The sequence below is a fragment of the Notechis scutatus genome, chromosome 3, assembly GCF_049901735.1.
Source record: "Notechis scutatus isolate UNSWTSFEM ecotype Mainland chromosome 3, rNotScu1.2, whole genome shotgun sequence".
In the NCBI taxonomy this organism is placed as follows: Eukaryota; Metazoa; Chordata; class Lepidosauria; order Squamata; family Elapidae; genus Notechis; species Notechis scutatus.
The window spans coordinates 208,806,998-208,832,073 of NC_142011.1; the positions used below are offsets into that span (position 1 = coordinate 208,806,998).

A 25,076-nucleotide genomic window follows, 5' to 3' on the forward strand; every position below is an offset into this window, starting at 1 on the left:
CAAATCCTGCCCTGCTATTCAAACTTTACCAAATGTATAACTTTAAAAAAATTACTGTCCTTGCTCGAAAACAAAACTCCATTTAAAGAAAACTGCAAGCAAAGCTGGCCGGGGAATTCTGGGAGGTTGAAGTCCACAAGTCTTAAAGGTGCTAAATTTGGAGGCACCTGATTTACAGCATCCCAAATCCTCTCCTGCCTATCGAACTTCACCAATCTATATACTTTGAAACATTATTGTCCTTGCTGTAAAATAAAACTCCATTTAAAGAAAAGCTTTTGGCTTAGGGAATTCTGGGAGATGAAGTCCACAAGTCTTAAAAGTTGCCAAGTTTGAGGACCTCCTGAAGTCAGCCTGCATTACTTTTAAACTCTCATTCCCAGGTGTGCCTAGTGAAGGGAATCAGGGCCCTTTCCTCCCCCGTAAGCCATGCAACCCAACTTGCTCCCTTCTCCATTCCTCCCTGCGTGCCCTAGGATGAAGAAGGGGATGGGCCTGGATCTTCCTCTGGACTCCCTCTCCCTTGTTCTACCTCTTCCCTGCTTTGCCCAGCCGGACTTCGCCCTTCCCCAGCCCTCCTCCACAGCCAATGCAGCCCCCTCCCCCTTCCTGTCAGCTCTTCCTCCTCAGATTCAGACTCCGACAGGGGCATGACAAGCTGGTTGGAACGGTCGCAAAAGGGGAACACACAATTCCGGGTCACAGTGCGACCATCGTAAAAAAAATACTCCCGGCGACAAAAGTGCCCAGATTTTGATCGCATGGCCGCGGGGAAGCGGCGATGGTCATAACTGTGGAACAACGCTCACGAAACTCTTTTCTTTTTCAGTTCCAATGTAGCTTCAAACAGTCACTAAATGAATGGTCATAAGTCGAGGAGAACCTGCAAAGCCTACTTCCGTGTTAATACCTAGGGATGAACTGGTTCTCTTTCTCTCCTGCAGCATCCCGGACAGACTCGGCGCCTGGCGCTTCCGCGTATTCTCCACCAAGCTGGCCAAACCGGTCGATCACCAGCCGCTACATTGCCAGGTCAGTCGCGTTCTTGAAAGACCCCTGGAGTCCTAGGCGCACATGAACAGAACAGAATAACAGAGTTGGAAGGGTCCTTGGAGGTCTTCTAGTCCAACCCCTGCTCAGGGAGGAAACCCTATACCAATGCTTGTCCGCGCTCTTCTTAAAAACCTTCCAGCGTTGGAGCTTTCACAACTTCTTGTGGCAAGTCGTTCCACTGGTTAAATTCCTCCTTAGTGTTCTGACCGAGGCTTCCCAAGATCATGAAGCCAACTCCTCGTCCTGATTAAAAAAACAAAACCCTTTTATTTAGTTTATAAAAGAAATTCCTCTCCAGCAAAGTGCCGGCCAACAGTCTTTCATGAGATTTCACAACTACAGACCTTTTATCAGGCTGGGAGAGTTGCCAGGCCGATAGCTTCCAAACGCCATGCTGTAGCAGCAGTGACTTGGCAAGAAGTCAGGAACAGATCTTCGCCCTAATGAATGGAACTAATTGTCTCCTGCAAACACTACTCCCCTTTTGCTCCTCTTTTATTTCCTCTGGGAGGGGCCATTCACCATCCACCTGAGCCTTTACTCCCGAGTCAGCCCTTGTTCCTTAACTTTTCCCTTCCTCTGGCAGCTTTGTGCATGTGCACACTGGGAACAGGCTCCAGCTGTTCTTCTTCCCTACTGATCTCCGACTCCAAAGGCAGCTGATAGCTGTCGGACAGCCCTGGCTCCATCTCTGCCTCCGACGCAGAGCCCTCATCCGAGACTTCCCCAGACTCCGGGATTGGCCCATGTTCCTCCCCAACCTCCTCACTGTCCGACTCTGCTGCCAGCTCCACTGGCCGCTGTCTGGCCACAACACTTAGTTCTAGGTTGCTTCTCTCCTTGGTTAGTTTCCCTCCATTGCTTCTTCTCCTGCCTTCTGGTGCTTTGGAGAGTAGCTTGACTCCCTCTTCTTTGGGGCAGCCCCTGAGAGATTGGAAGACTGCTATCATGTCACCCCCCTAGTCCTTCTTTTCATTAAACTAGACGTACCCAGTTTCTGCAGCTGTTCTTCGGATGGGATAACAGAATGACAGAGTTGGGAGGGACCTCGGAGGTCTTCTAGCCCAACCCCCTACTCAAGCAGGAGACCTTAGGCTGTTTCAGACTGTCCAGTCTCTTCTGAACCACTTCCAGTGTGGAAGCATTTATAACCTCTGGTGGCCAGCTGTTCCACTGGTTAATTGTTGTCGCTGTCCGGAAATTGCTCCTTTGTCCTAGGTTGCTTCTGTCCTTGCTTTAAGAGGGTGGCAGGCAGCCATTGGGGGGGCAGCCATGCTATAAAATCTCCAGATCATTGAACGCTCAGGATCCCCTTTCAAAGGGCCTGGGATTCCCAAAACGGTTCCCATCAGGTCCCAGCCTTAGCACGTGCCTGGTCGGGGGCCTGGTGCCCGAAGGCAACTGAAACGGGGCAGGATCCACTCAGTCAGCAGTTGGCACAGACGAACATCCCAGATTTAGAGCCAGTTTGGTGTAATATTGGTTAACCGAGAAACCAGGAGTCGGTGAGTTCTCTAGTCCTGCCTTAGACAGGAAAGCCTGCTGGGTGAGTTTGAGTCAGTCTCTTTGGCGCAGCCCAACGTACCTGACTGCATTGTTGTTGTGGGGAAATTAGGAGGAGGACGGAGCACCAGCTCTACTTGCCCCCTTGAGTTACTTCTAAAGCCATAAAGGTGGGATGAAAATCAAATAAATTAATTGAAAATTAGCCTCGAGGTGCTGTGACAATTTGTCCCAGGAACCCAAATATCAGATGCTTCTAGTTATCAAATCCCATTTCCTTCGTGGAGTGGCCAGTGAGGAGCCAAGACCCATCGCTCTGTGTCCTGGGAGCCATCGAACCTCTCATCCACAGCCCCTTCCCTTAAGTCGAAGAGGGGCTTACAGCGGTTCACTTCGCTTCGGCTCAGATTTCCTCTTTCCAAATTCTCTTTATTTTCTTGCCTTTCCAAGTGAATTTTGGAGGTTGGCAGCTGCCTTGAGCCAAGAACACCAAGAGAGGCTCCCAGGGAGGTTTTAATACATATTTATACAGCGCAGTAATTTAATCCCGGCGAGGGAGCCGATGCAGGTTAACAATGCCCAAATTAATGAATACCACTGCTAGGTATTTACCCCACCGCTACTGAAAGAATGGCTCGAATGTTACCAGCACCCAGAGGGGTTGTCCCTGCTCTTTTCAATAAATGCTTTAATAATGTCGTTCCAACGGTTGGCTACTCAATACTGAGTGAATTAAAGTGATCGATACCCACATTATACGCCGTCTGGATGGACGGAGTTCCCCGTTCTCGTGAAATTTCAACCTGTTCTCCGTCCCCCCCACATAATTTCTGTTTCTAATTTGGGTGGTGGGTCTGCTTCATTTTTTTTCTTCCCTGACCCACCCTGTCTACACCCCCTACCCCCCACCCCCCACCCCCCAAAAAAATATTGGGGAGAGATAACTTAGAATTAAGGAGAAATTTCCTAACAGTGAGGACTCCTTCCCTCCAGAAGTTGTGGATTCTCCATCACCGGAGATTTTCAAGAAGACATTGGACCACCATTTGTCTAAAATGTAATAGGCTTTCCTTCTTTAGCGTGGGGTTGGACTAGAAGACCTCCAAGGTCCCTTCCAACTCTGCTTATTCTGTATCCCCGTTCTCAGTAAGAACAATTCATTAGTAGAACGTCTTGTCCTTTGTTTTCCTGCCTTCTAGCTTCCCTTTCCCTCCTTCCTCCCCCCGCTCACCCCGCTTCTCACACTACAGGTATTCCTCTCCTTACAGTGGTTCCCGGGGTGGTGTGATGACCCAGGGTGGGATACTAAACAAACACGGTCACAGAAAACAGGTGAAGCCCCTTTTATTCCTTCACTTTGCTTCCAAGTTTCAAATATCTTTGATGGAAGACAAAAAAACTCCCACACAAACAGTTACAAGAAGAAGGAAAAAAGCAACACAAACCAGGCAAGATAAGGGCTGGAGGACGTCCACAGATAACACACACTGGGAAGAATGCCAAACTCAAGAGAGGAACCATAAACTAGAGATATTTCCATGCTTTGTTTCCAGCGTTGGTCCGTACGCGTGTCCGTCCTCTTATCCCGTTGTCACAGCTGCAGCCCATGAAGAGGATCAAGGCCCTCTCCTCCCAAGTAGACCTCGCTTTTCCCTGATCCTCTCCTCCCTGCGTGACCTAGGATGGAGAGGGGATGTGCCTGGGTCCTCCTCTGACTGCTCAGCCGGCCTCTGCCCTTCCCCAGCCTCCTCCACCACCTCCGGAGCCCCACTTCCACTCCCTGTCCGCTGTTCCTCCTCTCCCTCAGAGTCCGTCTCCGCCAGGGGCAGGACACATTGTGAGTGTTCCATCCCTGGAGGTTTTCAAGAAGAGACCGGACAGTCATTTGCCTAAAATGAAATAGGATTTCCTTCTTGAGCAGAGGGTTGGACTAGATGATCTTCAAGGTCCCTTCCAACCTCTGCTTATTCTGAATCCCCATTGATCCTAAGAACTAATAATACTACAGTGGAACAGCATTGCCTCCAGAACTCCAGACAAGCGGTTGTCCAGTCTCTTCATAAAAAAACCACCAGGGATAGGAGCCCCTACAACTTCTAAAGGCAAGATGATTTTGGGGTGGGGGGTGGGGGGGGGGCTCTCCATGCTCCCAGGGAATCCCTCTGAACCTTGGCAGGGCCCGAAAACCCAAAAGTTTGGGGATCCCCCTCCCTTACTGCTTTAAGACCTGGCCTTCTGATGTTATGGAAGTTTTCAAGAAGAGATGGGACAGCTATTTGTCCAGAATGTTATAGGGTTTCCTTCTTGAGCAGGGGCTGGACTAGAAGACCTCTGAGGTCCCTTCCAACCCTGTTATTCTGTATCCCCACTGACAGTGAGAACAATTTTTCAATGCAACGCCTTGCCTGCATAAATTCTGGGTGCTCCCATCACTGGAGGCTTTTAAGAAGAAATTGGACAGCCATTTGTCTAAAACAGGGTGTCCAACCTTGGTAACTTTAAGACTTGTGGACTTCAACTCCCAGAGTTCCTCAGCCAGCTTTGCTGGCTGAGGAACTCTGGGAGTTGAAGTCCACAAGTCTTAAAGTTGCCAAGGTTGGACACCCCTGGTCTAAAATGTTACAGGACAGGGGTGGCTAATATTTTTGGGCTCCTGTGCCAAAATTTGTGAAGCTCGTGTGCCAGCACCCAGAAGGCAATGCACGCCCCCTCCGTGCTACCTGTGCATGTGCGCACAATTCCCCCTCCCACACACACACATTGCCCCTTACCTGCACTACGCCTCACATCTGATTTTTGGCTGGTTTGAGGCCTTTTTCGGCCTCCCAGAGGCTTGAAAAAAGCCTCTGCAGGCTTTGCAGGACAAATAATAGGCCCGTTTCGTCACTTCCGATATTACAGGAAGTGATGAAACAGGCCTATTATTCATCCCGCAAAGCCTGCAGAGGTTTTTTTTTTCAAGCCTCTGGGAGGCCAAAAGGCCTCAAACCAGCCGTAAAATCAGCCGTGAGGCGCACGCATACACAGTGAGGTAAGTTGGCCTGCGGCTCGCGTGCCAGCACAAATGGCTCACGTGTGCCATAAGTTTGCCATCCCGGTTATAGGATTTCCGTCTTGAGCAGCGGGTTGGACTAGAAGACCTCCAAGGTCCCTTCCTGTTATTCTGTGATTGTAACTCTGCAAAGGCCTGGCTAACCCTGATCTCTCCTCTCTGCTTCTCTGCCTCCCTGCAGCCGCGCTGTGCAACGGAGCCTCGCCATCATCCGTCAGGCCAAGCTGCGGAAGGAGCGAAAGAAGGAATACTGCATGTACTACAACCGCTTTGGGAAATGCAACCGCGGGGAGAGCTGCCCGTACATCCACGACCCCGAGAAAGTGGCTGTGTGCACCAGGTCTCTTGCTTTTGTCTTCCTCTAAATCAGGGGTTCCCAACCTTTTTTTTCGCCCCGCACTCCTAAAGAAATTTCACTCGAACCGCGCAACCCCCTGAAATTTAGACTTTAGGAACTACTGAAGGCGTTAAATAGATGGTAGGATTGAATCGTTTCAGCTGTGTATGTGACGGCCACTAAATAACGATACTTAACTCTAAAATGAAAGCCAAGTTAATCCATTGCATAATAAATAAAAATGCCAACGTATAGCCAATATCCTATTATTTACCTGGACTTTTCTCGCACCCCCTGGAATATCGTCTCGCACCCCCAGGTTGGGAACCCCTGCTCTAAAAGCTAAAAATTAGAGGTTACCTAACCACCTGCAATCTCACCTTGTAATACCCCGAGGAGTGTTTGTCAACCTTGGCCCCTTTCAGATGGGCGGGCATATGAACCGTATGACTTAGGAGAACAGATGAAGAAACAGTGGCGGGATTTGGGTTTGGCCAGTCTAGAGCAAAGAAGGACTAAGCGAGGGACGTGATAGAAGTATTTCAGTATTTGAGTAGGGGTCCATTTATTGTCCAAAGCACCAGAAGGGCAGGAGAAGCAGCAACGGGTGGAAACTAACCAAGGAGAGAAGCAACCTGTAAGAGAAACTTTAAAACAGGGAGGACAATGAACCAGGGGAACAATTTGCCACCAGAAGTTGTGGGAAGCTTCATCAGTGGAGGATTTTAAGGAGAGACTGGGCTGCCCCTCTGTCAGAAATGGGGTGGGTGGAGGGGGTTGGACTAGATGACCTATAAGGTCCCACTTCTGTTAATCTGTAGAGGGAGAGAAACAGAGGAATGGAATAGGTTTCCTCCAGAAGTTGTGGGTGCTTCATCACTGGAGATTTTTAAGAAGAGACTGGACTGAAATGGTCTAAGGCAGAGGTCTCCAACCTTGGCCACTTTAAGACTTGTGGACTTCAACTCCCAGAATTCTCCAGCCAGCTCTGCTGGCTAGAGAGTGGTTCTGGCGGGAGTTCTGGGAGTTGAAGTCCACAAGTCTTAAAGTGGCCAAGGTTGCTAGCTGGAGAATTCTGGGAGTTGAAGTCCACCAGTCTTAAAATTGCCAAGGTTGCTGGCTGGGGAATTCTGGGAGTTGAAGTGCACAAGTCTTAAAATGGCCAAGGTTGCTGGCTGGAGAATTCTGGGAGTTGAAGTCCACAAGTCTTAAAGTGGCCAAGGTTGCTGGCTGGAGAATTCTGGGAGTTGAAGTCCACAAGTCTTAAAGTGGCCAAGGTTGCTGGCTGGAGAATTCTGGGAGTTGAAGTCCACAAGTCTTAAAGTGGCCAAGGTTGCTGGCTGGAGAATTCTGGGAGTTGAAGTCCACAAGTCTTAAAGTGGCCAAGGTTGCTGGCTGGAGAATTCTGGGAGTTGAAGTCCACAAGTCTTAAAGTGGCCAAGGTTGCTGGCTGGAGAATTCTGGGAGTTGAAGTCCACAAGTCTTAAAGTGGCCAAGGTTGCTGGCTGGAGAATTCTGGGAGTTGAAGTCCACAAGTCTTAAAGTGGCCAAGGTTGGAGATCTCTGGTCTAAGGTCTCCTCTTTGAGCAGGGGAGGGGGGGGCTGGACTAGAAGACCTCCAAGGTCCCTTCCAGCTCTGTTCAGATTCTGACTTTTAACTCCCAGAATTCTGGCTGGGGAATTCTGAGCGTCGAAGTCCACCCCTCTCTGAAAGTGACCACGGTTGAGGAACCCCGCTCTAGTTTCTCAACACAGTTTAGTCTTTTAAATATAGGTAGCCCTCGGACTTACGACCACCGTTCATCCCAGTAGTCCTCCTGCTAAACAAGACAGTGAATTTCACCACCTTTCTTGCCACCCTCGTTAAGCGAATCACTGCAGGGGGTTACATTGGTTAAGTGAACCTGGGGTTTCCCCATGGACTTGGCTTGTTGGAAGATTGCAAAAGAGGAATCACGTGACCCTGGGACCCCGTAACCCGACGTAAGTCCAGGCCAGTTGCCAAGCATCCCAATGTTGATCTGGCGACTGCGTGTGAAACAATCAGAAGCCCCTTCCTTTTAGTGCCCTCGCGACTTCAGTCACTAAATGAATGTTGTAAGGCAAGGACAGCCCGTAATCCTGGAAACTTGCAAGTCTGATTTTTTTGCTGTATCTCCTTGTCCTGAGGCTCCAGTGAATCGGGGTGGAGCCTCTCTGAGCCCCTTCCAGATGTTATCTGGATTTTCTGGACTTTAAAAAAAAAAATGCTTTCTCCCCTTTAAATGTTGATGGAGGTTCTCAGCCATCCAGGTCCTGGTTGTCCCAAAGGTGCTTTTTTTAAGGAGGCAACTGGGAATTTCTGGGTTTTTCTTGGAAGACATTTCACTTCTCATCCCAGAAGCTTCTTCAGCTCTGACTGCATGGTGCAGAATGGAAGGATCTATGCTCTTTGCAAACACAGCTGGTCATTTGCATCCTTTTTAGAGGGTCGTTGTGGCCACTTGGAGGTTTGTCTGTGTCCTCAGGGTCACCTGAGTAGTGCAAATGTAACTACAACGCAGTCCTTTAAGCAGTTCCAAGGAGGCTCCCCACACCCATTTGCACCACTCAGGTGACCCTGAGGACACAGGTAAACCTCCAAGTGGCCTCAACGACTCTCTACAAGGAGCACAAATCCTTCCATTCCCCGGCATCCGGTCAGAGCTGAAGAAGCTTCTTGGATGAGAAGCGAACGTCTTCAACGAAAAAAAACCCAGAAAGTCCACTTGCCTCTTAAAAAAAAAAGTGGGACAACCCTGACCTGGATGATAGGGAATCTCCATAGACAGGAGGCAACTGGACTTCCTCGTTTCTCTTTGAAGACGTTTCTCTTCTCATCCCAGAAGCTTCTTCAGCTCTGACTGGATGGAGGGGAAGGGAAAGATTTATCCTTCTTGCAGACAGAGCTGGTCATTTGCATCCTTTTAGAGGGTCGTTGAGGCCACTTGGAGGTTTGTTTATCTCTTCAGTTGTCCCAGAGGTGCTTTTTTAAAGAGGCACCTAAACTTTCTGGATTTTCTTTGAAGAGGTTTCACTTATCATCCAAGAAGCTTCTTCAGCTCTGACCGGATGGCGGGGAATGGAAGGATTTATACTTCTTGCAAGACAGCTGGTCATTTGCATCCTTTTAGACGGTCGTTGAGACCGCTTGGAGGTTTATCTCAGAGTCACTTAAGTGGTGCCAACGGGTGTGGAGCCTTCTTGGAACCGCCCCCTGTGTTGATGGAGGGCTGTTTAGTTGGGGCACAGATGGCCTCTTGGACCCCTCTTCCAAACCAGCGGTCCTCTCTGTCCAAAATGAGGACTTTGTTGTCTTCCAAAGAGAGGCTTTCGTCCTATAAATGCAGGTGGAAGTGCTGAATGTTGCCCCGATGGGTTTATTCTCCTATGTTGGGCCATGCTTCCTTCCTTTCCTCACCATCCGGTCAGAGCTGAAGAAGCTTCTGGGATGAGAAGCGAAACGTCTTCGAAGAGAAACCAGGAAGCCCAGTTGCCCTCCTGTCTATGGACAGTCCCCATCATCCAGGCCAGGGTTGTCCCAAAGGTGCTTTTTCCCCCCAAGAGGCAATTGGACTTTCTGATTTTTTTTTTCTTTGAAGACGTTTTTTCTTCTCACCCAAGAAGCTTCTTCAGCTCTGAGTGAAGGATGGAAGGATTTATATTCCTTGCAGACAGCTGGTCATTTGCATCCCTTGAAAGATTGGTTGAGGCCACTTGGAGGTTTCCCTGTGTGCTCAGCGACACCCGAGTAGTGCTAATGATTCCTGCAGTCTGCAGTTTTTCCTCTAGGAATATCCCTTTCCTGCTCCCACACCATTCGGAGGAGGTTCATTCCAAATTGTATAGCTACAAGTCTGTAGAGATTCTCCATCATCCAGGCCAGGGTTGTCCAGGAGATCACTGGACTTTCTTGTTTTTTGTTCTTCGAAGACATTTCGCTTCTCATCCCAGAAGCTTCTTCGGCTCTGACAGGGATAGTGGGGAATGGAGGGATTGAGACTCCTTGCATGCAGTTGGTCATTTGTATCCTTTGAGTGAGTCGTTGAGACCATTTGGAGGTTTGCCTGTGTCCTCAGGGTCACCTGAGTAGTGCAAATGGGTGTGTTCTTGGAACGGTTGAAAGGAGCGTGTTGTGGAGTTGTGCTTTCTGTAGGATGTTCAACATTGAATGGAGACAGGGCAGAAAAAAACATCCTGCAGAAAACACACCTCCACAACCACAGTCCTTTCCGACGTCCCAAGAAGGCTCCCATTTGCACCACTCCGAGACAAACCTCCAAGTGGTCTCAGGGACTCTTTAAAAGGATGCAAATGACCAGCTGTCTGCAAGGAGGATCAATCCTTCCACTCCCCATTTGTGGCTTATGCCCCCTGCACAGGGATTTAGTCAATTAATGGTTGGCACTAAATTGGCGCAAGGTTAAGAGTTAGAAGACCATTTGTGAGAAACGTCACGACTCCGGGCTTGTTCCTCTCTTGACTCTGTCACCAATGCTCTCTCCTTCTACAACTGCTGTGTTTGGCTTAACAACTGTAGTTAAAAAAAAAAAAAGTTATAAAATCAGGCACAAACCACTTAAACTTCACCTTTCTTTAGCATTGGAAATTCCGGGTCCCAGTTTGTGGTCATAAGCCGAGGAGCTCTTCTTTCTTACTCTCTGTATCCTCCTAAGTCGAGCCTCCCTTTGATCCCCTTGACAGATTCCTCCGCGGCGCCTGCAAGAAGACGGATGGGACGTGTCCCTTTGCGCACAAGATTTCGAAGGACAAGGTTGGTTTGTCTCGGTCGCTAAGTGGCTCTCTCTCAGCAGCCCGTCGGGGAGGAGAGCAGGGGTGAAAAATGCTTCTGGACGCTTTCTAATCTCGTTCATTTGCGCATTCCCCCGCCGAAGCATTTTCCCACAGTTACGGGGACGCGTGCTCCTAATGAGAGCAGAGCGTGTCTCTTGCACCAACTTGAAGCGTTTGGCCCGCATCCGCGTGCCCCTCGGCAGCAACTGGGGCTGCCTGCCTGCCATTCTGTAGTAGGGATTACGGGGATAAAGGATAGAGCGGTTGAGGCCCTGGCCAACACACACACACACACCTTCCTGCACAAGTAGATGTACCTCCAGGCTGACTGGCACCTTGGCCATGCAAAAAGAAAAAAAAAATACAGTTTAAACAACTGTGATGACCCGGGGCGTGGCACAGAGGCAACACAATTCAAAATGCCCCTTTATTGCTCCAACTTTACCCCAAACATTCCCACGTTTCTGGCAAGTCCCAGAGCAAAGTGATCACACACACACACACACACACCCCTAGCAGCCAATGGCTGCAAAGCATGAAATCCAGCGGGGCAAGGGAATAAGTCAATGTAGTGGTTCACTAGCAGCAGGTGCGGACAGCTGAGGTCTCGGAGAGCGACGACTCGGATGAAGGGCCTGCGTGTGATGCAGGGATGGGGCCAGGACCACCAGGGAGTGGAGTGCTGCCTTCGGAGATTGTGGAGGCTGGCAGCAGTGAGGAAGAGTCCCCTGAGGAGCCTGTGCCAAGTGTGCATGTGTGCAGGGCTGCTTGAAGGAAAGAGCAGCTGCAGCAGCACGGGCGACTCGGGAGTAAGGCTGTAAGGGATAAAAGCCAGCCTTCGGGGTTGGCTCCTTTGCAGGAAGCAAAGAAGTTCTTGCCCTTCAACCCTTGTGGAAGTTTGGACTATCTTGGTTGGTGTTTGGAGACTCTTTGTGTTTGAACTATTTCTTAGTAACTTTATCTACTGTTCTTGGCAGCCTTGGACGACCTCGGCAAGGCTCGTTCTTATCGGAGACGATTAGTTTGAAGCAGCCTTTTAATCTTGAAGGAATTGAATTCGTAAAGAATCATGAAAAGGTTTTGCTGTTACCTCCGTCTGGTGTTGGTTTCCTTGGAACCAGGTTTGGGTCAGAACAGTCAATGAGTCCAGGAAGCCAAGGAACAAGGAAAACTAATCCAGGAAGGAAGAAACAAAGCAAGAAGTCCAGGAAACGTCCAACGTCGGCAACAGCACACAACCCTCCATGAATTCAGCTTTGTTCCCGACAGTGAAGGAAAAGAAAGAAAGAGAAAAAGACAAAGGAAGGAAGAAAGGAGAGGGAAGAAGGAAGGAAGAAAGGAAGGAAGGAAGGAGAGGGAAGAAGGAAGGAAGGAAGGAAGGAGAGGGAAGAAGGAAGGAAGAAAGGAAGGAAGGAAGGAGAGGGAAGAAGGAAGGAAGGCCCCTCCCCACAGCGTCTCCTTAAGCCTCAGCCCCCAATTGTGCCTTGTGGAGAGGGGCGGGACGCTCTCCTCCCGAGTACTCGAGTCAGTCTGTGCTGTTCCCACCTCCTCTCCACTCTCCGTGCTCTCGGATCAGGAGGGGGTGGTCCTTGCTCCTCGCCTGAGCTGTGTCTCTCCTGCTCACTGCTTAGTCTCTCTTGGTCATCCTGCCCTCCTTCTTCCCTGCCTCACGCCGTCCCAATCCTGAGAGGCCCTGGTCTGATTTGGCCCGCTCTCCCCCATTTTCCTCCGAAGCCAACGAAACCGCCCCCACCGTCTCAGGAGGCTCCAGTTCCAGCTCATCTTCCTCCTCAGCAGATTCAGGCTTCGACAGGGACCCGACGACACCCTCCAAGCTCAGCATTCCAGAAGTTGATCCTAGCTACCCTATAATATAGGGGCCGCACGGTGGCTCAGCGGTTAAGATCCTGGGCTGGACTAGAAGACCTCCAAGATCCCCTCCAACTCTATTCGTTGGCTGGAAAGCTGGCAGGCCAGGTTTGAGACCTGAGCGCCTCGTGATGGGGGTGAGCTCCTGTCATTTGGCCTCCGTGAGAGAGTCCTTGAGACCACTTGGAGGTTTATCTGGGTCATGTGGCCCAGGTGGCCTCAAGGACCCTCTAAAAGGAGGCAAATGACCAGCTGTGTCTGCAAGGAATATCAATCCTTCCCTTCCCCACCATCTGTTGGGAGCCGAAGAAGCTTCTGGGATGAGAAGAGAAACACCTTCAAAGAAAAACAAAGTCCAGTTGCCTCTCGAAAAAGCACCTTTGGGACAAGATCTCATCCTGCTCACCAGAACCCCGAAGACTCTGGGCGAGAAGTTCCGAGAACCTGCCTCTTGCGAGAAACAAAACCCCGCACAACAGACAGGTCCCCATTAGCCAAAGGAACCCCCTCCCCTTTCTTGCAACCTTAGAAAGGGTCACGTGGATTCAAAGCTGTCCAGCTGAAGCCTTTGGGGGAACCTCCCTCCAAGCAGGCTGAACGGTTGCAGGAACTGGGCCTGGCTGGTCTAGGGAAGAGAAGGACCAGGGGAGACAGGAGAGCAGCCTTCCAATATTTGAGGGGCTGCCACAGAGAGGAGGAAGAGGTCAAGCTATTCTCCAAGGCACCCGAAGGCCAGACAAGGAATAATGGATGGAAACTGAACAAGGAGAAATTCAACCTGGAAATAAGGAGAAACTTTCTGACCGTGAGAACCATCAACCAATGGAACAGAAGTTGCCTTCAGAAGTTGTGGGAGCTTCATCACTGGAGGCTTTCAAGAAGAGACTGGGCTGCCATTTGTCAGAAATGGTGAAGGGTCTCCTGCTTGGGGGGGGGTTGGATTAGATGACCTACAAGGTGCCTTCCAACTCTGTTAATCTGATAGATAGGTGGTAGGTAGGTAGGTAGGTAGGCAGGAAGGAAGGAAGGAAGGAAGGAAGGAAGGAAGGAAGGAAGGAAGGAAGGAAGGAAGGAGAGAGAGAGAAAGAAAGACAGAAAGAAGGAAAGAAAGAAAGAAAGAGAAAGGGAGAGAAAGATAGAAAGAAGGAAAAGAAAGAAAAGAAAGAAAGAAAGAAAGAAAGAAAGAAAGAAAGAAAGAAAGAAAGAAAGAAAGAAAGAAAGAAAGAAAGAAAGAAAGAAAGAAAGTAAGTTGTGGGAGCTTCACCCTGGAGGCTGGACTGCCATTTGTCAGAAATGGTGTAGGGTCTCGTGCTAGGGTGGGGGTTGTGCTCAATGACCTCCAAGGTCCTCTTCCAACTCCATTCATCTGTCTCTAACTTGGCTCTGCACAGCTGCTGACCCAGCAGGGAAAGCCCAGCTATCCAGATGTGCCAGCAGGATGAGAAACTGCCTATTTATTTATTTCCCCCCCCTGCAGCTGGCTACGTTCGTTCAAGGCCGCCTCCTCTCCCCGAGGCCTGGTTTGGCGAGGAACTCCACATGGCCTCCCCGAAAACAGCAAGGAAAAGATTTAAATGGGCAAGATCCCATCTGGGTCGGTCATCAAAGCTCTGGTCCCTGGGACTGACCCAGATTGGATCCCTGGGACGCATCGATCTGCCTTCATTCGTGAGATTCAAATCGGCTGAAATCTTAACGGGAGGCGGAGTGATGCGCCATATCAGTTCTGCAGAAGACAGATGCACTCCCTATTCCAGTGATGGCGAAGCTTTTTGTTGCGGTGTGCCGAAAGCGTGTGTGTGCTGTCATCCACAATTCAATGCCCCACCCCCGCACATGCACACACAACACCCCCGCCCTGCCCCCTTACCCGCACTGCACATGAGTGTGCCTCCCAGCTGATTTTTGGCTTGTTTGAGGCCGTTTTTGCCCACCCGGAGGCTTGAGGGAAGCCCCTGTAGTCTTGGGAGGCTGAAAAACGGGCCCGTTTCGGCACTTTAGGTATTTCCGGAAGGCCCATTTTATCTTCTTTCTCTCCCTTCTCTTCCCCAACGTACATATGCTCTTGCTTTCTTTTCATTTTTAACTTTTATATATACTGTTTTCTATTTTCATATTTTATTTTATCTGCCCTTCCTTCCTTCCTTCCTTCCTTCCTTCCTTCCTTCCTTCCTTCCTTCCTTCCTTCCTTCCTTCCTTCCTTCCTTCCTTCCTTCTTCCTCTCCTTTCTTCCTTCCTTTTTCTTTTTCTCTTTCTTTCTTTTCCATCCTTTCTTCCTTCTCTCCTTTCTTTTCCCCAACTTACATATGCTCTTGCTTTCTTTTCATTTTTAACTTTTATATATACTGTTTTCCATTTTCATATTTTATTTTATCTACCCTTTCTTCTTTTTCTTTCTTTCTTCCCTCTCCCTTCCTTCCTTTTTCTTTCTTCCTTTCTCTCTTTCTCTCTCTCTCTTTCCTTCCTTCCTTCCTTCCTTCCTTCCTTCCTTCCTTCCTTCCTTCCTTCCTTCCTTCCTTCCTTCCTTCCTTCCTTCTTTCCTCTCCCTCTTCTCCTTCCTTCCTCCCTCCCTCCCTCCCTCCCTTCCCCTTCCCCTCACATACGTTCTTGCTGTCGTTTTATTTTTGGATAGATGGAGTAGATGGAATAGAAACTTCATTGTCACTTTGAATGCACACTAATCGGCGTACGTTAAAATGAAATTTGGTGGCCCGCCCACTCTTAAAAGGGTCACCGCCTCCAACAGACGCTACATATAAGCATGACAAAATACACACACATGCACACACACACACACACACACACACACACACACACACATGCAAAATTATGCATGGACAGACCCACATAGATAGTAGGAAACAGAGAAACATCCCTGCCACCTTTGCAAATGGAGGGAGAATTCCCTTTGCTTGTCCGGCGCAGAACGATGCAACCCGAGAGCTTCGTCTTTTGGGGATGGTGCATATCTGCCCCCCACATTCATTCCTGGAGTTGCCCCCCCCCTGCATCTGGTCCAGGCACCCCCTGCGTAGGGGAGAACCGCTTGCTGGTGATTTATAGCCGTGGGAGAGGCGGCTGCCCCGCAGGACGGCCTGACTTCTGCACCTGATCCTGCAGCTTCCTGTTAACCTGGTAATTACCAGGAAAAGGTGGCGGCCGCCTCGTTTATCAAAGCGGGAGCCGAAAGAGAGCAGCCGCGGAGTTAATTCCTCCCGCAGGCATGAGGGGCTCCTGCCACGACGAGGCTTGGATCTTCCTGCACACCTGACCGGAGCCCCCTTGTCTTTGAAGGCCCCTTTCCCACCCAGGTGCCCGGAGGGAGCATCCAGCCATTTCAAGGGACCTCCGAGGTCATCTAGTCCAGCTCTCCCTGCTCAAGCAGGAGACCCTACACTATTCCAGACAAGGGGCTGTCCAGTCTCTTCTTAAAAGCCTCCAGTGATGGAGCACCCACGATTTCTGGTGGCAAGCTGTTCCACCGATTAATGGTCCTCACTGTTAGGAAGTTTCTCCTTAGTTCCACGTTGCTTCTCTCCTGGTAAGGTACTAATACCACCCTCTAAAGCCTTAGTAAGACCACACCTGGAGTACTGCGCCCAGTTTTGGTCACCAGGCTATAAAAAAAGAGGTTGAGGCTCTGGAAAGGGTGCAGAGAAGAGCAACCAGGAGGATTGAGGGACTGGAGGCTGAAACATATGATGGACGGTTGCAGGAACTGGGCCTGGCTAGTCTACTGAAGAGAAGGACCAGGGGAGACAGGAGAGCCTGTCTTCCAATATTTGGGGGGCTGCCCCAGAGAGGAGGAAGGGGGTCAAGCTATTCTTCCAAGGCACCCTAAGGCCAGACAAGGAAGAATGGATGGAAACTAATCAAGGAGAGATTCAAACTGGAAATAAGGAGACAGTGAGGACAATCAACCCCTGGAACAGAAGAAGAGACTGAATGGCCATCTGTCAGAAATGGGGAAGGGTCTCCTGCTTGGGTGGGGGGTTGGACTAGATGACCTACAAGGTCCCTTCCAACTCTAATTGTCTGTTACCTGTTATCAGGATTAGTTTCCATCCATTGCTCCTTGTCTTTTGGTGCCTTGAAAAATAGTTTCACCTTTTCATCTTTAGTAGAATAGAATAGAATAGAATAGAATAGAATAGAATAGAATAGAATAGAATAGAATAGAATAGAATAGATGAAGGGAAGGGAGAATGGAATGGAACGGAACAGAAAAGAACAGAACAGAACAGAACAGAACAGAACAGAACAGAATAGAATAGAATAGATGAAGGGAAGGAGAATAGAACAGAATAGAACAGAACAGAACAGAACAGAACAGAACAGAATAGAATAGAATAGAATAGAATAGAATAGAATAGAATAGAATAGAATAGAATAGAATAGAATAGATGAAGGGAAGGGAGAATGGAATGGAAAACAGAAAAGAACAGAACAGAACAGAATAGAATAGAATAGATGAAGGGAAGGGAGAATAGAATAGAACAGAACAGAACAGAATAGAATAGAATAGAATAGATGAAGGGAAGGGAGAATGGAACGGAACGGAACAGAACAGAACAGAACAGAACAGAATAGAATAGAATAGAATAGAATAGAATAGAATAGAATAGAATAGAATAGAATAGAATAGAATAGATGAAGGGAAGGGAGAATGGAATGAACGGAACAGAACAGAACAGAACAGAACAGAATAGAATAGAATAGAATAGAATAGATGAAGGGAAGGGAGAATGGAACGGAATGGAACAGAACAGAACAGAACAGAACAGAATAGAATAGAATAGAATAGATGAAGGAAGGGAGGAATGGAATGGTCAACGGAACAGAAAAGAACAGAACAGAACAGAACAGAACAGAACAGAATAGAATAGAATAGAATAGATGAAGGAAGGGAGAATGGAATGGACGGAACAGAACAGAACGGAACAGAATAGAATAGAAATGGAAGGGACCTTGGAGGTCTTCTAGTCCAACCTCCACTCAAGCAGGAGAACCTATACTGTTCCAGATAAGTGGCTGATGCCCCCAAAACCCAGTCTCACCCTGTGTGGGGCCCTGGATCCCAGGGGCCTCCCACTCCTCCTCCCCATGGCTGTGATGGGAAACCAAGGTTAGTGGCAAGCTGGGGTTTGGGCCCAGGCAGGCTGCGGCTGCTGGCGGTGCTGCTGCTGCTGTTGCAACAGCTTTTCCCCTTCAGGGGACTTGGCCCGAATCAGCATTTTTCTCCCTAATAGAGCTTCAAAATTCCGTGGTGAGCAATTTGGAAATTCACGTGGCATTTCGGGTTCATTAGTTGCCGGGCCCGCCTCGTCAGAGCCGCCTAATACAGGCCGCGGCGCGCGAGCGCTTTGCCGTTAATGTTGCCGTTATTTGCAGGGACGTCGCCGGGTGCAAATGAGGTTAATTGAAATGGGGAGTGCTGTTTTTCGGGGTAATGGCTCGGCCCCGGCAGCTGGGAGGGGCCCCAAGCCCTGCGTCGGGGTGGGGGCTTTTATTATCCCCTTTTTATTAGAGCTAATTTGATCGCTCTATCAAAAGCTACATTAAAGGCGTCCGTGGACGGTCACGCCACGGCCGATCGCCAAACGAGCCCTGGAGCCTTCTCCTTTATTGGAGTAGCCTGCAGTTAAAAGGCAATTAAAAATAAACTCTTTGCTTTCAAAAACTCCCTTTGTTTTCCTGCCTTCTAGCTTGCCGTTCCCGCCTTCCTCCCCCCGCTCACCCCGCTTCTCACACTACAGGTATTCCTCTCCTTACAGTGGTTCCAGGGGTGGTGTGATGACCCAGGGTGGGATACTAAACAAACACGGTCACAGAAAACAGGTGAAGCCCCTTTGATTCCCTCACTTTGCTTCCAAGCTCCGAATATTCGTGACGGAAGACAAAAAACTCCCCCACAAACAGTTACAAGAAGAAGGGAAAAAGCAACACAAACCAGGCAAGATAAGGGCTGGAGGACGTCCACAGATAACACACACTGGGAAGGACACCAAACTCAAGAGAGGAACCATAAACTAGCGATAGTTCCATGTTTTGTTTCCAGCGTTCGTCCGTACGCATGTCCGTCCTCTTATCCCGTTGTCACAGCTGCAGCCCATGAAGAGGATCAAGGCCCTCTCCTCCCGAGGAGACCACGCCTCTCCCTGATCCTCTCCTCCCTGCGTGACCTAGGATGGGGAGGGGTGGGCCTGGGTCCTCCTCCTGACTGCCCAGCCGGTCTCTGCCCTTCCCCAGCCTCCTCCACAACCTCCGGAGCCCCACTCCCACTCCCTGTCGGCTGTTCCTCCTCTCCCTCGGAGTCAGTCTCCAACGGAGGCATGACAGGTGGGATGTTATCGGTTCGATCCGGTTCTACAGAACCGGTAGCTCTGAAGAGCAGCAGACACCAAACCGCTTCTGTGTTTGCTGCTGTTTTGGCCCACCTGCCCGCCCGGGCTCTTACCTGCTCTTTATTTCTTGCTTTGTCACCTCAGCTGCTTTGCGCGTCACAGCTGAGGTTAAAAAGCAGGGGGAAAAGTGCTTTTTCAAACGCTGCGCACCTGTGCACTGCGCTTTTCCGCTCTCCGGGCAGCAGCACAGCTTAAAAGTTTCTTTACACTCACGTGCCGCTTACCGGTAGTATCACCGGTTGAATCCCACCCCCTGAGCGGTTCGCTTAGTGACCGAAGTTTTAACAACGGCACTGAAGAAGAAGGGACTTGCGACGGTTTTTCATACTTAACGACAGTTGCAGCATCCCTACAGCCCTGTGATCAATGTTTAGATGCTTGGCTTTTTCCTTGAATAATTCTTTTCCCTTAGGGTACTCTTCTATCTTTACTTTTTTTTTTTAAAAAAAGAAATTTCTAACCCAAACGGACCCACCTTCTTCTTCTTCTGATCTTCTTCCGTTCCGGGCTGCTGTCACAGCTTCTTAGCGGCTTAATGACTGCTTCCCTCTGCTACAGGAGCTTCCTGGGTCAACCAGAGTCTTCGCGATGTCCCTGAGATTGACAGGATGTTGCTCCCTTCACTTGCCGTCTCTCCAGGACAGTTCGGGTCCACTTAAGACCATCTGGCTGTGGCGGTATCGGTGGCTTTCTCTGGAGCTCAGAGAAAGCCGTCGTTCCGCTGTGGCTCCAGCCCCACCCTCACGTGATCCCCTTTTGCGACCTTCCATCAATGGGGAATCCACATTCACTCAACCATGTGACTAGTTTAACAAGCGGGCTGATGGTCTATGGAGATACCTCCAGGTGGCCTCAACGGCTCTCTAAAAGGATGCAAATGACCAGCTCTGCCTGCAAGGAATATCAATTCTTTCATTCCCCTCCATCCAATCAGAGCTGAAGAAGCTTCTGGGATGAGAAGGGAAATATCTTCAAGGAAAAAAACAAGAAAGTCCAGTTGCCTCTTGGGGAAAAAAGCACCTTTCTGACAAAGATGAACGTCCAAGTGGCCTCAACGGCTCTCTAAAAGGATGCAATTGACCAGCTCTGCCTGCAAGGAGTATCAGTCCTTCCATTCCCTACATCCAGCCAGAGCTGAAGAAGCTTCTGGGATGAGAAGGAAATATCTTCAAGGAAAAAAACAAGAAAGTCCAGTTGCCTCTTGGGGAAAAAGCACCTTTCTGACAAAGATGAACGTCCAAGTGGCCTCAACGGCTCTCTAAAAGGATGCAATTGACCAGCTCTGCCTGCAAGGAGTATCAGTCCTTCCATTCCCCTACATCCAGCCAGAGCTGAAGAAGCTTCTGGGATGAGAAGGGAAATATCTTCAAGGAAAAAAACAAGAAAGTCCAGTTGCCTCTTGGGGAAAAAAGCACCTTTCTGACAAAGATGAACGTCCAAGTGGCCTCAACGGCTCTCTAAAAGGATGCAATTGACCAACTCTGCCTGCAAGGAGTACCAATCCTTCCATTCCCCAACATCCAGCCAGAGCTGAAGAAGCTTCTGGGATGAGAAGGGAACTATCTTCAAGGAAAAAAGTCCACTTGCCTCTTGGAAAAGCACATTTGGGACAACCGGAGTGATTCCCTTAAGAAATGTAGCAAGAGAATTTGTAAAAGGGGGCAAAACTGACCGTTCATATCACCTCTAGTCCTTCTTTTCGCTGGGCCAAACATATCCAATTCCTGCAACCACTCTTCATAAGTCCACCTGCATTTAAAAGACAAAAGACCCCTCTTTCAAAGACAGCAAAATCCACGTTTTGGACAGAGAGAAAGCCTGGTTTGAACGAAGGGTCCCAGCGGTCATCTATGTCCAAATCTCTCAAGGGAGGGGGAGGGGATGCAATATCTCTCTCCGGTCTACAGGCTCCACACACCCATTTGCACCACTCAGGTGACCCTGAGCACACAGACAAACCTCCAAGTGGCCTCAACGACCCTCTGAAAAGGACGCAGGCCCAGCTATCTGCAAGGAAGATAAATCCTTCCATTCCCCAGCATCCAGTCAGAAGGCTCCACACCCATTTGCACCACTCAGGTGACCCTGAGCACACAGACAAACCTCCAAGTGGCCTCAACGACCCTCTAATAGGATGCAGATGACCAGCTCTGTCTGCAAGGAGTCTCAATCCTTCCCTTCCCCACCATCCGGTTAGAGCTGAAGAAGCTTCTTGGAGGAGGAAAGAAACATCTTTAGAGCAAAACCAGAAAGTCCCGTTGCCTCTTGATAAAAAAAAAAAGCACCTTTGGGACAACCATCACCTGGAGGACGGAGAACCTCCAGAGATACTTTGCCCTTCCTAAGTTTTATCCCCCACCCCATTCATTATCTGGGTTGCCCTACATCAGGGGTCCCCAACCACCGGTCCACGGACCGTGCCGGTCCGCGAACAAGTCCTACCGGGCCGCTGGCTTGCTGGGCGCCGCCATCTTTTTGATGAAAAAGTGCTTCCGGTGAGCTTTTCCGGGTAGAAAGCTCACCGGGCTGCGTTTCATCAAAAAAGATAAGCGCAACGCTTCCAGTGAGCTTTTCCGGGTAGAAAGCCATTTCTACCCGAAAAGCTCACGAGCGCTTACACCGCCATCTTTTTGATGAAAAGTGCTTCCGGCAGCTTTCACCGGAAAGCTCACTTTTTCATCAAAAGATGGCGCGCCAGCTGATGCCAGTACCGGGCCGTGGCGTAAAAAAGGTTGGGGATCACTGCCCTACATGCAGGATTGCAACTATGGCCTCACCAGTGCAGTGTAGAGGGGTACTCCCACGTTCCCATGAAGTGGAGGGGATAGGTTTTGTGGGGACGGGGTTGGTTGGTTGGTTTTCTGACTTGCAGGAGGTCCTCACTCAATCCTTTTCTCTCCCTGTCAGATGCCCGTCTGTTCCTACTTCCTGAAGGGGATCTGCAGCAACAGCGACTGCCCGTACAGCCACGTCTACGTGTCCAGGAAGGCAGAGGTCTGCTCGGACTTCCTGAAGGGCTACTGTCCCTTGGGGGAGAAGGTGAGGACAGGGGCCCACGGATCCAGCTCGTTCTCAGGTTGTAACGCCTCTCTCGTTGGCCCTTGCAAGGGCCAAGGCTGCAGAGTCCTTTTCCTGGGGCCATCTTGAAATGGAGACGTGGGCGGGGGAGGGGTCTCTCCTCCACCATCTTCAGATCATGACCAAAGAGGGCAAGGAGGCCTCTTCAGTTAGTACAAGGGCATCCAAGCTTAGCATCTGCAAGATTTGTGGACTTCAACACCCAGAATTCCAGGGGTTGAAATCCACAATTCTGGGCATTAAAGTCCATAATTCTGGGAGTTGAAATTCACAATTCTAGGAGTTGAAATCCCCACAATTCTGGGAGTTAAAGTCCATAATTCTGGGAGTTGAAATCACAATTCTGAGAGTTGAAATTCACAATTCTAGGATTTGAAATCCCCACAATTCTGGGAGTTAAAGTCCATAATTCTGGGAGTTGAGATCCACAATTCTGAGAGTTGAAATTAACAATTCTAGGAGTTGAAATCCACAATTCTGGGAGTTAAAGTCCATAATTCTGGGAGTTGAGATCCACAATTCTGAGAGTTGAAATTCACAATTCTGGGAGTTGAAATCACAATTCTGGGAGTTAAAGTCCATAATTCTGGGAGTTGAGATCCACAATTCTGGGAGTTAAAGTCCATAATTCTGGGAGTTGAAATCCACAATTCTGGGAGTTAAAGTCCATAATTCTAGGAGTTGAAATCACAATTCTGAGAGTTGAAATTCACAATTCTAGGAGTTGAAATCCACAATTCTGGGAGTCGAGATCCACAATTCTGAGAGTTGAAATTCACAATTCTGGGAGTTGAAATTCACAATTCTGGGAGTTGAAATCCACAATTCTGAGAGTTGAAATCCACAGTGCTGGGAGTTGCAAGGAAAGCAGCAGAAGCAGCAGAAGTCTTTATTTCTCTCCCCCAAACCCCTCCAGAAAGGAGTCTTTGGAGCAGGAGGCCTTGCAGGGTCCCAAAGACTCATTTCTGGTGGAATTTGGGGGAGAGAAAGAAAGACTTTGGCTGCTTTCCTTGCATGCAGCCAAAAGCAGAAGCAGAAAGAAGCGGAGAGAAGCAGCCCGGTGGCCAGGCCAGGCACGTGGGGGGAGTGGGGCAAGTTCCCCCCCTCCACCCTTTCCCCCCTCCCCTCACTCCCTCGTGTTGTTCGCAATGCAAGCGACGCAAGCCTTGTGTTCCCACGGGCCATGTGGGCGGCGGAGCCTTGTGTTCCCGTGCAGCCTGGATTAATTGCTCTGGGGAAAACATTTCTCTGCGGACCAGCAAACTTTTCTCACGGACCGGCAGTGGTCCCGGCCCACCGGTTGGTTCTAGTCCACTCCCTGCTGGAGAAGGAGACCCTCTACCATTTCAGAGACGTAGCTGTCCGGTCTCTTCTTGAAAGCCTCCTGTGACGGAGCATCTACAACTTCTGGTGGCCAGCTGTTCCGCTGGTTAATGGTCCTCCCTGTTAGAAAGTTTCTCCTTAATTCCAGCTTGCTTCTCTCCTTGGTCAGTTTCCATCCGTTGCTAACGAAAGCAGCACTCCTTTTAACAACTGGCATAACAACCGGCATAACGACCGACCGCAACGTGAAAGGTCGTAAAACCGGACAGGGCTCACTTAACCAACAGCTCGCTTGGCAGTGGGAATTCTGATTCAAGGAACATCCGCCGTCCTCTCCGTGAACAGCCCGTCCTATTTTGTGGATATTTGCCTGGAAAAACCATGAAGACGGCTTTCGTTTTCTTTTTTTTTTTTTTAGTTTAAAAAATAGAAAAATAAAAATAGACAGGATTAAGATCGGTTAAGAATTTGCCGGTCTCCAGCACGAGAAAAGGCAGTTCGTTACAGCCGTGGGGTTTTTGTGCACACGCTTGCACACTAAACAAAACCGATCCGCTGACGGCAGCACATTCTCCACATTCAAGAGAGGATGTGCGTCTGGCTGGAAGGGAGCCCTTTTGTCTCCTTTCCTTTGTGTGTTGTCTGATCAGAAGAACAGGATAACCGAGTTGGAAGGGGCCTGGGAGGTCATCCAGTCTGACCCCCACCTCCCCCGCTCGACCTGGAGGCCCTGTACCATTCCAGACAGATGGTTGTCCAATCTCTTCTTTTTTTAAAAAAAAAAAAAAACTCCAGTGATGGATCATTCACCATTTCTGAAGGGAAATCGTACCACGGATTAATTCATCAGGAACTTTCTCCTTATTTCTAACTAGCTGGATCCCGGTGCTTCGCTACGAAACTATGTGGCTGGGCTTAGTTTTTTTGGGAGGAAAATAATAGGGGGGGGGATTTCTGCCTCTACCAACCAGCATCCATCAGTATTCCTCTGGCTAGCGTCCTGTCAGTGTGTGAGAGAGTTGAGGGCTGCTTGGAAACTGAAGCAGTATTTGCTGTGTGAGCAAGGAGGAGACAGCAAGGAGCCTGGGCGTGGCTTAGCTCAACTGTTCTGCCCTAAAGCTGCTTGGGGCTGTGAAACTGAAACTGAAACTCCTCTCCTCCGCTTGGGTTTTGCATTTGGAAGAGATTTCTTCTCCAGGTGGGGTGGGGGAGTAGAACTCCTTAGCATCAGAGTGTAATAATAATAATAATAATAATAATAATAATAATAATAATAATAATAATAATAATAATAATAATAATAATAATAATATAGGAAATACTCCAAATCAGGGGTGTCCAACCTTGGCAACTTTAAGACTTGTGGACTTCAACTCCCAGAATTCCTCAGCCAGCAAAGCTGGCTGAGGAATTCTGGGAGTTGAGTCCACAAGTCTTAAAGTTGCCAGGTTGGACACCCCTGCTCTAAATGCTCTGAGGGTCATTTGGAAAAAGCCTTTCTTAGTGAGCCCCTAGAAGCCGAGGGGAACCTACGGGCCCAATTTCAAGTTTGTAGGCTTTACGGTTCTGGAGATTTTGTGATGGATGTGTGAGGGGTATTTCGCTTTTATATAGATAGATTCTCGTCTCTCCTAGATGAGTTTCC

The 25,076-nt window shown here is 49.2% G+C and overlaps 1 protein-coding gene across 1 annotated transcript in view; it reads left to right on the forward strand.

The window, feature by feature from the left end:
- Nucleotides 1–25,076, forward strand: part of ZC3H3 (zinc finger CCCH-type containing 3) — a 233,021-nt gene that overhangs the window by 170,016 nt on the left and 37,929 nt on the right. Inside the window, exons 6-9 of the mRNA XM_087962274.1 lie at nucleotides 945–1,032; nucleotides 5,790–5,948; nucleotides 10,668–10,737; nucleotides 21,938–22,069. Of these exons, the coding sequence (XP_087818400.1) occupies nucleotides 945–1,032; nucleotides 5,790–5,948; nucleotides 10,668–10,737; nucleotides 21,938–22,069 (449 nt within the window). The remainder of the gene's footprint in view (nucleotides 1–944; nucleotides 1,033–5,789; nucleotides 5,949–10,667; nucleotides 10,738–21,937; nucleotides 22,070–25,076) is intronic.